The sequence below is a fragment of the Balaenoptera ricei genome, chromosome X (assembly GCF_028023285.1).
Source record: "Balaenoptera ricei isolate mBalRic1 chromosome X, mBalRic1.hap2, whole genome shotgun sequence".
Taxonomy (NCBI): domain Eukaryota; kingdom Metazoa; phylum Chordata; class Mammalia; order Artiodactyla; family Balaenopteridae; genus Balaenoptera; species Balaenoptera ricei.
The window spans coordinates 101,012,756-101,026,964 of NC_082660.1; the positions used below are offsets into that span (position 1 = coordinate 101,012,756).

At 38.1% G+C, this 14,209-nt stretch overlaps 2 protein-coding genes across 2 annotated transcripts in view; one reads left to right on the plus strand and one right to left on the minus strand.

Annotated features, from left to right (window-relative positions):
* The window catches only part of TRPC5 (transient receptor potential cation channel subfamily C member 5), a 335,394-nt gene that overhangs the window by 267,420 nt on the left and 53,765 nt on the right, over positions 1-14,209 (minus strand). The gene's annotated exons all lie outside the window — the stretch shown is intronic.
* Positions 9,784-10,113, plus strand: TRPC5OS (TRPC5 opposite strand). The gene has a single exon (XM_059910346.1). The coding sequence runs from the start codon at positions 9,784-9,786 to the stop codon at positions 10,111-10,113; it is 330 nt and encodes a 109-aa protein (XP_059766329.1).

The window sequence follows — 14,209 nt, forward strand, 5'->3', positions numbered from 1 at the left end:
TAATGCTTTGAAAGATTCATTGCCATAATACCAAGTGGAGGGCCTTCTCCACACAGCTTGCCATGTGTGGGAGGAATAACCAATGGGCAGCCTGAAGTGTAGTCAGTTTTCACCTCCCAGAGCTCAGAGCCAGAGTGAGCAAGGGCTGCAAAGGGGAGAGTGAAGTAGGCCAGGAAGATCCACGAATCCTCAAGGAGTCCCTACGTGACTGGTCTTACGTCTTCCGAAAGGGTTACGTGTGAATTAGGGCCACAAGACAGCTCCCTCACATCTTTATCCAAGTGTATAGTCATGTTGGTTCTAACTATGAGATGACTTATATCTCTGGTACTTCCTTCCAGTTTCTGTAATGCCTGCAGTTGTCTCACCCCGACTGCCCCCTCCACCTTCCAGGGATCACTAGTCAGTACCCAGGATGCACCACACACTGTTTCCTGGATCCCAGAATTTTCTGCAGAACAATTATATTAGCTAGCATTTATTAAGAACTTATTATATACCAGGCACCATTCTAAACTCGTTGCATGTGTTAACTCACGTAATTCTCACAACTTTTATTATCTTCATTTTACAGATGAGGAAACTGAGGCAGAGTAGTTTAGCAAACTTCTAGTTAGTAAGTGAAAAATTTATAATTCAAATATAGGTCTGTTTGACACAGATCCTACTATTCCAACCACTAGCATCATTTTACAGTGTCTCCCAAAGAAAATATACAAACAAACGAAAACAATTTTCCTTTTTCCCTCTCAGAAAGCTGAGGGAAGACTCGGGAATAAAATCCCTTTTCCTTTTACCTCTAAGTTTTGTTTTTATTTCCCTTATATTAGACCTCGCCTTCTGCACTGGTAATATTTAAAAGCCAAGAATCTTTCTAGAAGCATTACAGCTCTTTTCTGGCTCTCTGGGAGCCTGTGTGTTTCTCATAACAGCCGAGATTCAGGGAAACGCCCGTGCAGAGTCCCACCAAGTCAAGATGGGGTTGCTGTCCTCATGTTTGAAGACTGAGGAAACTATTTGTCTGTCTAGGAAAATAACCAAGAGACATATTTTCAAAAGTGGCTGTTTTTCTCCAGTGACGAAGTTGTTTTTCTGAAGGGCAAGCAAGAATCTGTGATTCTCTCTGCAGCAGTGAGCAACTTTGGAGGAGGAAGAAAGTAATTCAGTAGAATCTGGTCTAAATTGACCATAAGGACATTTCCTACCCTCCATTTTTTCAGTTTCTGTTTTGAATTTTTCATATATTTTCAAGAAGGGGCCATGTTTAGCTCTTCAGCCACACAATTCTTTCCTTTCTTTCTTGATAAATTAAATATGGTTCATGGGGATTTTAAATGTCAGATCCTATAACAGGCAAATGCCTTATTGCACGCAGTTTATTATTATTATTATTATTATTTTTTAAAGGACAATTGCTATTTTTTTTTCTTTTTTTTTTTTAAATTTATTTATTATTATTTTTATTTATTTTTGGCTATGTTGGGTCTTCGTTTCTGTGTGAGGGCTTTCTCCAGTTGCGGCGAGCGGGGGCCACTCTTCATCGCGGTGCGCGGGCCTCTCAGTGTCGCGGCCTCTCTTTGTTGCGGAGCACAGGCTCCAGACGCGCAGGCTCAGTAGTTGTGGCTCACGGGCCCAGTCGCTCCGCGGCATGTGGGATCTTCCCAGACCAGGGCTCGAACCCGTGTCTCCTGTATCGGCAGGCAGACTCGCAACCACTGCGCCACCAGGGAAGCCCTATTATTATTTTTTTTAACGCAAAGGTTTGTAGCTTTTATTTTTCTTTAAGAAAAAAAAGAGTTTAAAGGGCAGATCCTGTTGCTTTGTTCATTGTAGCCCCTCGGAGAGCTCCTGCTATGTCAAAATTATAAAATTTGCCCTTTGGGAACAAGGACCTCTTGATGTTTCCTCAGGGGTGGGGAGGGCAATGAGAAGTAGCGTCTGGGGGTGTTTTTATTTAATTTATTTATTTAATATCTTTATTGTAGTATAATTACTTTACAATATTGTTGGGGGTGTTTTTAAAAAATCTGTGTTGAATGCATGTATCCAAATGGTACTGCAGCATTAGAAATGGGAGCATTGTTAAAAAAATTACTGTTTGTAAATAGGAAGCTGGCACCTATACTCACCAAAGGCACATTTTAATCTCTCCCACATAACTGCCTCTCTTCCCGTTGGATATGAACTAATTTACCTTGCCTGATGCAGAGAAACTTATCGACTATAAACATAGACCCAGAGGATTTGGATTCCTTTGCTCCTTTTCCACCCTACTGTTAGACACTTATTGCCAGTTTGCCAGCTACGAGCATCACAAAATAGCAGGGTAGGACTATCTGCTAAAAGAAAAATGGTGGCTTTTGATTAGTTGTGCTGACAAAAATGTTATAAGGGTGAGATTAATAAAAGTCTACGGGGTTAAAGATTCTAGTTATCAGATGGACAGCATGGCCTCTGCCCCAGCCGTCTTTCTGAGCTACCTATAAGATGTGGCTTATCTCATCTTCTGTCAATTTACAACTCCATCCAGCTACAAGGGTCTCTTGCTTTACTTAGCTCTGCCATGAAGTAGGCCAAGGACCCTTCTCTGTACCTTCAGACTTCATTCCATTTCCATTCTGTGATGACCAGCTTGCTGAACCCTGACAAGACTCTCATCACTGTCTTGTTGTCCTTACTGGTTTTATAGGAAGGAAACCCAAAATTAAAAAAAGAACAATTTTTTGAGATATAGCGTACATAAGGTGAAGTACATCAGTTTTAAGGGTACAGCGGAATGCTTTAAAAAAAAAACATACGTAATTATATTGACAGAATATTTCCAGCATCCCAGAAGGCTTCCTCACATTTCTTCCCAGTCAATAACCACCCACCCCCCACAAGAGGTAACTACTACATTCACCTTTGTTCTACAGATACATTTGCCTGATCTTAAATTTCATATAAATGGAATTATATGGTATGTACTTTTAGGCATCTGGTTTCTTTCAACATTCTCGTACATGTATTTTTGTGGACATTTGTAATCTTTTATTTTATATACTTAGGAGTAGAACGACAAGGCCATTCAATAGAGGCATGTTTAGTTTTAGTAGACACTGCCCAACAGTCCCAAGGAAGTTGTACCAGTTAACACTTTCACCAATAATGTATGAGAGTTCCAGTTGCTCCATGTTCTTCTCAGTGCTTGGTATTGTCAGGTTTTTTTCTGTTTTTTCAATTTTAGCTATTCTGGTGGGGTTTTGTGTGTCTCATTGTCATTTTAATTTGCATTTTCCTCATGAGCAATAATGACGAAAATCTATTCATATGTTTGTAGGCCACTTGAAAGTTCTCATCTGTGAAGTGCTATTCGATTCTTTGTTCTATTTTTAAAAATTGGACTGTCTATTTCTTATTGATTTGAAGGAGTTTAAAATATATGTATATATTAGATACAAGTCCTTTGTTAAATATATGTATTGTGAATATTTTCTCCCAATCTGTAGTTGGCCTTTTCACCCTCTTAAGGTGCCTTTTGATAAATTGAAGTTCTTAATTTTAATGAAATCCAATTTATCAATCTTTTTTCATAGTTAATGCTTTTGTGTTGAATAAGAAATCTTTAACTACTGAAGGTCACAAAGATATTTGCCAACGGTTTGATTTAGAAGATTTACAGTTTTACCTTTCATGTCTAGGTCTATGGTCCATTTCAAATTATTATTATTATTATTATTATTATATCCAGTGTGAGGTAAGGGTCATGGTTCCACTGATTTATTTGTTTGTTCTTGTGTCAGTACCATGCTGTCATATAACTGTAGCTGCATAGCTAGCCTTGATATCTGGTAGTATACGTCCTCCAATTTTGTTCTTCCTTAAGATGTTTTGGCTATACTAAGCCCTTTATATATCCTTATACATTTTAGAATCACTTTGCCTAAAATGCCCTTTGGGGATGGTTTTGAGCTTATTAACTCATTAGCCTCCCCATGTCCTCTCAACTTCAAAATCGTTTGAGGGAGAGACCAGTAGCGTATTTGTGGCAGTCTCCCTCCCTCGAGTGAGAATTTGTCTCCAAAGTACCGCGAGGCTTGGGAGACTTCACTCAGACTTTTCCACGCATGTGCTAGGCTAGACCTCAGCTAACTTCAGGTGAGGAAAATCAGCCCTGCATTTCAGGCTTCTCAAATTTCCAATCCATTATGCTAGCCTCAAACTTTATGCAGATTTCTCATTTTCCTCAGTAGACTCCCTCTGCCTTGGTGCCAAACCTCATCTTCAACTTGTGCCCAGAATTAGCAAATGTCTCAGTGAAGAAAAAAAGTCTGTGATTATCAGCATTCTTATGAAAGACTCTTCACTCTCTGAAATTTTAGTTCATCTTGTCCTTGTTTCCACAGATCGCAGATATCTTTAAAACCTATTAATTTTGTAGTTTATCATTTTGTTGTTGTTTTTTAGTTGTGACGGGAGCGTTCACATCCCATTTGAAAGCGAAAGTCCAGTAAACGTTTGATAGGCATAACCTTGACCCTCTCATCCATCTTGGCTCTATCACAGGTGAGTAGTTTATGAGTGGGCCAATTCAGTAGGTCAGGGGAAGGGCAGGTAAAATGGACACAACATTCCTGTCACAGATGATGGAGATTGCTGAGGGGACTGAGCTGGCTCTCTCCATCCCTCTGCTTTGGGACTCACAGTCAACTTGGAATTCAGCCAGTTTCCAGGGATGGGAAATGAGATTAACATTTTGAGTTCTATTCCTGCTTAGAATGCGATGTCAGCTCTGGCCTGAATAAGGCAAATTTTCCTCCTATAGGCACCTGAATTTGTGCCCTTTGGCACAGGACTTTAGGAATCATACCTGGGCTGACTTCCAATTCTGTGTCTTCACTTACCATGTGGCGGTGGGCAATTTACTTAATTTCTCTGTTCCTCAATTTTTTCATCTGTAATGTCACAGGGTTATCAAGTGGATTAAATGTACTAATATTAAAAAAGAAAGTACCTGAAGTGTAATAGGTCTTCAATAAATGTGAACATTTATTAGAATACTTATGGCCATGTCATCTCATCTGATATATAGTTTTTGAGGCTGGGGATCATGCTTGGTCACTTTTTGGGGGTGAGTAAAATTTACATACAGCGGGATGCACAAATATTAAGAGTACCATTCAGTGAGTTTTGAAAAATGCGTAATCTTGTATAACCCATCACCTCAGAAAGTTCTCTTAGCCTCTTCCAGTCAGTTTCCACTCCCCTAGATGCAATTGCTATTTTGATTTTTCCACCGTAGATCATTTTGCATTTTCTAGAATTGCATATGAATAGAATCATACAATATATATTCTTTTGTGTCTGGCTTCTTTCATTAAGTACAATGTTTTTGATATCCATTCATGTTGTTATCCCTATCAGTAGTGGATTTCTTTTTATTGCTGATTAGTATCATATTGTATGAATATATCACAGTTTGTTTATCTATTCTCCTTTTGATTGACATCTGGGCTCTTTCCACTTTTTTTGGCTATTATGCATGAAGCTGCTATAACCATTCTTATAAAAATCTTTCTGTGAACTTTCATTTCTCTTGGGTAAATGCCTCAGAGTAGAATTGCCAGGACTGGATAGGTACTCGCCTGGTTTTATAAGAAACTGCCAGACGTTTTCAAAGAGGTTGTATCATTTTATACTCCCATAAGCATGTGTGAGAATTCTGGTTCCTCTACATCTTTGTCAACATTTGATGTTGTCAGTCTTTAATTTTAACCAGTCTAGTGAGTGTATTGTGGTATCTCATTGTGATGTTAATTTGCATTTCCCTGATGACCAATGATATTGAATATGTTTTCATGTGCTTATTAGCTATTTATTTTTCTTCCTTTGTGAAATGTTTGTTTGTTCAACTCTTTTGCCCACTTTTTTTTTAAAAATTTTTTTAAAAATTAATTAATTTATTTATTTTTTATTTTATGGCTGTGTTGGGTCTTCGTTTCTGTGCGAGGGCTTTCTCTAGTTGTGGCAAGCGGGGGCCACTCTTCATCACGGTGCGCGGGCCTCTCACTATCACGGCCTCTCTTGTTGCGGAGCACAGGCTCCAGATGCGCAGGCTCAGTAATTGTGGCTCACGGGCCCAGTTGCTCCGTGGCATGTGGGATCTTCCCAGACCAGGGCTCGAACCCGTGTCCCCTGCATTGGCAGGCAGATTCTCAACCACTGCGCCACCAGGGAAGCCCATTTGCCCATTTTTAATTGGTTTGTTTGTCTTTTTATTATTGAGTTGTAGGAGCGCTTTATATATTCTTGTTACAAGTTCTTTGTCAGATATATTTTTTGTGAATACTTTCTCTGTGCATTGCCCGCTCATTTTATTAACCATGTGTTTTGATGAATTGTTTTATCTTTGTACCCCCTGCTATCCATGAATATTTGACACTTGATAATATTTACTGAATGAAAGAGTTAAAAGTTGTTCCTCCCTCCCTTCTTCCCTTCCTTTCTTTCTTTAACAATACTTACCGGTTACCTACTATGCGGCAGCCTCTCTTCTATGCCTTGGGTATACAGCAGAAAACAAAACAGACAAGCTTCCTAATCTCATGGAACTTCATTTTAGTCTATATGTATGTGGGGTGGGGTGACAGACAGAAAAACAAATGAATAAACAAGAAAATATGAGGTGATTATAGGTGCTATAATGTAAAAATGCACTGTATGCAAAATGAGAAAGGGATGATTAAGAGGCTTTTTCAGGTTGGAGGGTCTGAAATCTGAGGAGATGATATTTGAGCTGAGACCAGAATGTCAAGAAGCCATTTTTTTTTTTCTGGGGGAAAGGGATTCTAGGCAGAAGGAACAGCTAAAAAAAGGGTCCTTAAGGTGAGTTGGGGCTAGGTGCAAACTATCCAAAATACACCTTTAGGCAAACACCTTAGGGTCAGGGTTTGGTTGCTTTGGAAATTATCATAACTGGAATAAGCTGATGCTATACACTTACTATTTCCTAGCACTGCAGTACTTGCTAATTTCTCAACACCCTCCCTGCCCTCGCGCCATCCCCAGCTCCTAGGTTCCAAGATGCTTTGAAGATAGGAATTGTGGATTAGCTAACACAGTGGTCAACAGGGTTAAGGCTAGGTCAGGAATGTTTTTTTCCTATCAAAGGTGACCAAGAGATAGAAAAAATAAACCAAGGGTTGCATAAATAATAGATAACTACATTTGTCTTTATAAGATAGCAACATATGAAGTGTTCTACCTCTCTGCTTTTTATATTTAGATTGTGTCATGTAAAACTCCGTAAATACATCTATTTGATTAATGGACTATAATTTGTTTCTAAATTTTGGCCAGCTTAGGGAGAGATGGAAGAAAAGATGATGGGAAGGGGTGGTGGAAGATGGAGATACAGAGAGAATGAAATAGAATGAAACACATAGGTGAATAAATGGAGGTGTATCAACAAAGAAGATTAATAACAGAGTCCTAGAGGGAGGTAGAGAAGCTGAGAAAAGAAACTGGGTGAAAGGGAAGCCAGAAGTTAAATAGGTTTTGTGTGAGTATGTTCCTATTACCCTCTTGTGCCCTTGGGCTATGGGCACTATAGTAGTTTATCGCTTCCTTTGAAAAGTTTGATGGTGCTCTCTACTACTATTTAACACACACCTTACTCTGTGTCTTTCTTCTGATGAGCTGATTCGTGCTCTACATTAATGCCAAATTCCTCTCATGATTTTTTACCATTATTTCCTTCCACTAGATTGCTTTTTCTCTAATCAAAAAGCAGAGATCCTGTGAGTTAATAAACTGCCATGCATCTAGTACCGATTCTCCCATATTTCAGATGGAAGTTGCCTCCAACCAAAATCATGCCTTCTGGTTATTACGGTTAGGACCCTTATCATCAGGGCAAACCCCATGTCTACTGTCAGGATTTTGGGCAAAAAACAAATGTGAGGTTCTGATAGGACTTATACTAGGTGAAGATAGTATATAACCGAGTGGGTCAAACCACACCCTGTGGAAGCTAGCAAGCTCCATGTGAAAATCACAGACCATCTGGCGGATGATTTGCTCTACTCCAATAAAGGCCTAAGGAGTACAAGTAGCTGGGGTAAAGCCTGTGGCTTGCTGGGCCCCACTCTGGTCAGAACTGCTGGAAACAGGGCAAAGATAGATTTGGCAGTATCCTAAAAGAGGGAGGTGGATGGTTGCTTCCTAATACTCTCCACTGGGAAAACTTGACTGAGGCTGGAGAGAGGAAACCAGTTCAATTTGCAGGACTGGTAGTTAGAAATTTAATGTGTATATATGCCCAAGAAAACAACTGGCCAAAAGAACATAGCTACACTAATCAGCTGTGGACTGGAGATATATGTTCTAATAAATAGAAAATTACAGACTGTCCTACTGCAGGAAAAACAATCTGGTGAAGGGAGATATGAAAAGAAATCAATGAAAGGAATTTAGCAATTCATGTAGGACATGTACCAGCTCATCAGAATGGAAAGACAGAATAATCTATTTAGAATAAGAGAGGAGACAATCTGACCCCCGCCAAAACTAATACAGACTCTGCAGTCTTGGGAACTCCAAGTCTCAACTCAGGTTCCTTGTCAGTTCAATTTAAGGTTGCAGATTGGGCATGTGAAAGCTCAGGGCATGTGGACATTAATATTCTAGGTAAGCAGAGGAGAAAGAGCGGACAAAAAAACCTATGAATCAAAGAAACGAGTAAGCAATATGAGCTATGTTGAATTACTAAAAACCTGAAGCCTCAACAAACTCATTTTTAAGGGGAGTGGGGGATGGTAAACCAGACAAGTGTGATAGGTAGATTATATTGGGCCATTCTCTAGATTTTTAAACAAGGAATATTACCTTAAAGAGGTATAAACTTAGGAATAGGGCTTGTAGAGCACACAGACATACAGATGAGAATAGTATGACCATGGCTTTAGCCAAATTTGGGAGAAATAGCTGCTAGATATGAAATATTGGCAGTGATAGGAAATGACCAAAGAACTAATTTTATAACAGAAGTTATACAAAATTTGGGAAAAGACAGAGAATGTGGGACTTTCATTTACCATAAATTCCCCAGACTGCAGGGGCAATCGGAAACTTTAATGAATGAATTATTAAAAACACAGAAAGAACTTAGCAGCACCAGATATAAATGGCAATGAGGCAAAGGTACTAATAAAACAGGATTAATTGAAAGGCTCTGAGTGTATGTCTCCTCCTCAATAGAGATGTTCAAGAAAGATAGACAAACTACCTATGCTCACTTTGTTCTCAAATCCCATAAGAAGAGGTAAAGACCATGAGAAGTGTAAAGGGGACTATGAGTAGTAGACCCTCATAAGGCCATCAAAATATGAGGAGCAATAGCTAGGGGTACATTTTCAACGTTATCCTATAGCCAGAAACTGTATGATGGAGAAAGGCTCAAGGATACTAACTTTATATTTCTCTTTTCTATTACTAGATCTGCTTTTCTGTTTTCTCTTGGCTGTGGCAATCTGTCTGATGGTCATTATATTAGCAGTTCACTACCAACACAAACAAGAGAACCACATGTAAATTTTGTGGGAGGTTCACCAAATTTATCAAAAAGTACTGTAGGACCGCTGGCCTCATTCTGTACTTGATCATCATCATCATCATATCAACAGCCTCATTTCTCAACCAAACCAACCACAGAACCATTGCCAGCCCCATAGGATCCATTGTCACCAAGAGCCCATTTACTACAGCTTTTAGTAATATTTTATCTACTGAGGAAAGCACAGAGGCATGGAGTCTGTGTCAATCCCTGTACTAGTTGGTAGACTTGTTGATTGTATAGCCCAGTTAACTGGAATAGCTGAAGAGCTTCTACAGTTGATTTCACAAGGACCAGTTCCTCGTGAAGAGCAAGATGACAGAGCAGAACAGATAGAAACAGATGCACCTCTTTCCGAAGAAGCTTCACTACCAGACCTTCCTGATCTCTCAGACTTAGAATCAATACTTACACAAGGAGAAGACGAAGACTTAACCTTGGATACAGATCAAGCTATGTTAGACATAGATGAATTATATGAAGAAGTACTCTTTAATATTAACAATGACTTAAGTAGATAAAACCTCATTTGCCTCCACCAGCATGTGAAAAGTGATCATTTCTCTGTGTCAAATATATTCTAATTTTTCTGAATGTTAGCAATAACAGTTTTTCTCCTAGTTATGCACAGTTTCATTACTAATCTATTATAGAACAAGCACTATTTGATTTGCTTCTGGCAGAGGCTGGTCTCTTTTCTTCTTTGTATTTATTTATACAAAAAGCTCTGACTTTAGCAATAGGGTTCTTTCTTTACCTGTACTTGTTCTCCTGTTAGGATTTCTGATAATAGGAGCAAACACTAGCAAAGAAAAGAAACTCCTTACCTAACAATAGAGTGAAGACCTGATGAACTCTATCACATCTTGGGACCCAATTTCACCGTTCTACAATGAGTGGAAACTAAAAGGGGAATATCCTCCAGGATGGCAGTATAGTGAATACATTCACATTAATAGGACAATATTGGGGCACTTTTACTTGAAAAGATAGAACTACTTACTAGGCCTTTCGGACAGAATGTGTCAGCCAAAGGATGCTATAGCAGACTGGGGAAATAATTCTAAAAAGCAGCCATCTACCAGATAATAAAAGTGCAGAAAGCTTTACAGATAACTTTTGCCAGGGAGAAACCTTTGAAAAAGCTGAGGCCAAGAAGTTCCAATGCAGGACTGTTCCCTCAAATGCTGACCCATATCACAACTACTCTGCAACATTGTTGCTCAAAAGGAAATGGCAAGTTACACCAAATAACAACAGGAGAGAAGTACTAGTACTAGAAGGGCTAGACAAAGCCCTAACAAGGACTATTCGCCTATGGAAAAGTCAAACACTTATGGCATAGGCTTAGACATGATGGTCCACAAGTAGAAGCAGATAAAGTACACCTTCTTGGGTATAACTACATTTATAAAGAATAGCTGATAGGCTTATTATAAGGGAAACTGCTTCAACCTTGACAGAAATCTTTACTACTGAGAAATGGGAGCAGTAATGAAGTTAAACAAAATGTGGACTGGTTATAGCCACAGTAATTCTACAGCTACCAGAGGGGGGAAATGCAATAGTTGGAAGACCCCCATATCAAAACAGAGAGGGACCAAATACACGTTCAGGAAATTCACTGATCATACTAATTGCATGCCATAGGGTACCCTTACTTCCATTTGGAAGAATAGCTACCTTTCATACAAGCCTGTGGACACTACGGTCCTTCTTCCTAGAGAATGGCCTTTGCATCTTACAATATGGGCAGCAACTAGGTAAAGACATAAAAGTATACCATTAGACAAAGTGGTATATGAAAATTGTGAAGAAATGACATGTAGAAGTCAATCCACACTCATGGGAAACCAGACTATATCAATTCACATAGAGTCCTAAAGCATATTATAGTCAAAGGGATTAAAAAGACTTTTAATACAGATGGCTTCAGAGCTAACCAACATGACAGATGCTGCATCTAATACTAAGTGAGCTCTGCATACACAGATTATTAGCTACCTTTAAAGGTAAATGGGGAAAATTATAGACTATATAACCAGGTCTTATTTGGATGAGCAGTAGCAGGAGAAACATAAGTCAGTTTTGCCACTGAATTTCAGGATAAGTTTATTTAACAAATTTAAGAAAGAGATAGCTAATAGCCAAGGCATGGAAGCAACCTAAATGTCCATCGACAGATGAATGAATAAAGAAGATGTGAGATATATATATATAGATATATATATATATATATATATATATATATATATATATATACACAATGAAATACTACTCAGCCATAAAAAAGAATGAAATAATGCCATGTGCAGCAAAATGGATGGACCTAGAGATTATCCCACTAAGTGAAGTAAGCCAGAGAAAGACCAATATCATATGATATCGCTTATATGTGGAATCTAAAAAAAATGATACAAATGAACTTATTTACAAAACAGAAACAGACTCACAGACATAGGAAACAAATTTATGGTTACCAAAGGGGAAAGAGGGTGGGGGAGGGATAAATTAGGAGTTTGGGATTAGCAAATACAAACTACTATATATAAAATTGATAATCAACAAGGTCCTACTGTATAGCACAGAGAAGTATATTCAATATCTTGTAATGACCTGTAATGAAAAAGAATATATATGTATTACTGAATCAGTTTGCTGTACACCAGAAACTAACACAACATTGTAAAGCAACTATACTTCAATAAAAGTTAAAAAAAAAAAAAGAGATTGCTGTATCAAGAAAAGCTACACAGACTCTTTTTTTTTTTACACAGACTCTTAAAATTTTTTTTTAAATTGAAATATAGTTGCTGTACAATATTATATAAGTTACAGGTATACAATATAGTGATTCCCAATTTTTAAAGGTTATACTCCATTTATAGATATTATAAAATATTGGCTATATTCCCTGCTGTACAATATATCCTTGTAGCTTATTTTACACCTAATGGTTTGTACCTCTTACTCTTCTACCCCTATCTTGCCCCTTCCCTCTCCCATCTCCCCACTGGTAACCACTCTATATCTGTGAGTCTGCTTCTGTTTTTTTATATTCACTAGTTTGTTGTATTTTTAGAGACCATTTTGAAAATCAGAAGAACTTATGGAGCTACTGAAAAATATTAGTATGAGAAAGTTTCACAGTAGACTGCTACGTGGGAAGATTGATAGAGTAGGTGAGGATCCAGGAGACTTAGAGGGGTGAACAAAGACACAAAGAGGAGAAATAAAAGTTATATTACAAGCAACTACTGTGGATAATTACAAGCCATACCAGGCAGCAGATTGAGGGACTTTACTGCTGCAATAACTGGACAAACTGAGCCTTACTTGCCCAGGGTAGGCCACTCTATACACTATGTCCAAAGTGGTAAATAATAGATGCAGTGCAAAGGAACTATGCCAATTAACCTAAATAGAGCAGTGGGAAAGCAAGAAGTAACCATTTATCCCACCATTCCAATAGGAGCAGTTTTATAAGGAAAAATAGTGATTAGAGTTAAATAAGGAAATCTATATATGTAGCAACCAAGAAGAAGAATAACAGAGTAACTGGATAAAAGTTAAAAGATAGAATCTATGCTTTAATTAAAGGTTTAGAAACAGGGAAGATATACACTCTCCACTAGAAATTTGGACTTCAGGAAATTGGGCTATAACTTTGTGTCAAAATGAAACTCAAGGCATAAATACTTGTGCAAGAGCAGGAAACATATCCAAGGAGAGAACATCAATCTGCTATGAATTCTATTTGATGAGCAATTTAACTGTAAATGGAAAGATCTGGTACACCTCAAATAAGATGGATACTGAAGGGTAGCTATTCTTCCAAGTAGAACTCTGGAATATGGACTTCATAACAATTCCACAACAGATTAGTGTGAGCTTGTTAAAATTGTTAGTAGTAATGAGAGAACACAATCAACCATACTTACTCAAGCAAGTCATCAAAATACATCAAAAGAAATCTGTGAGACTACTCCAGACATTGAAACAAGATAAAGCTTGAACCAGCCTATGAAACACATAATAGTCAACATGGTCCTTAGGTGTCAAACGGGAAGATGCTACAACAGTGTAATATGCGGAACTATCTAGCCTCTTGGCTAGATGGGTTCACCTGGAAAGATTATGCTATAATGGCACCTCAGGATTAGATAAAATATATTGCAATGTTTGCTTTGATTGTGTGATTATATATGTTTATGAGTTGTTAAGATGTTACCTTGCTCCAAGCAATGGATTGTTGTATTAAGTATGTTTGCTCTTACAGAACAGAATTAAAAGTAAAGTTAATAGTGATAAGAAATAAGTGTAGGAAGTAAGAACATACTTAGGAATAAGAGCTAGTAGGGAAGGTATTTTTAGGAGAGAGAAGAAAAGTAACAAGTTGTCAACAGTCATGCAGCCGTTTATGGTGGAAAACCATGGTATAGAGTTAGTTCCTAATCGCATTTATGAACCAAGCCTTGTTTTTGTCATATGCAAATTAGCCAACCCTAAGTTGTTAATATTGATAGAAATAATTGGTTGGCAATTGACACAGGTCATGCACTTAAAAGCCCAGTTAGAGGAAGATGGATTAACTAACTTGGCAGTCCACTGATTGGA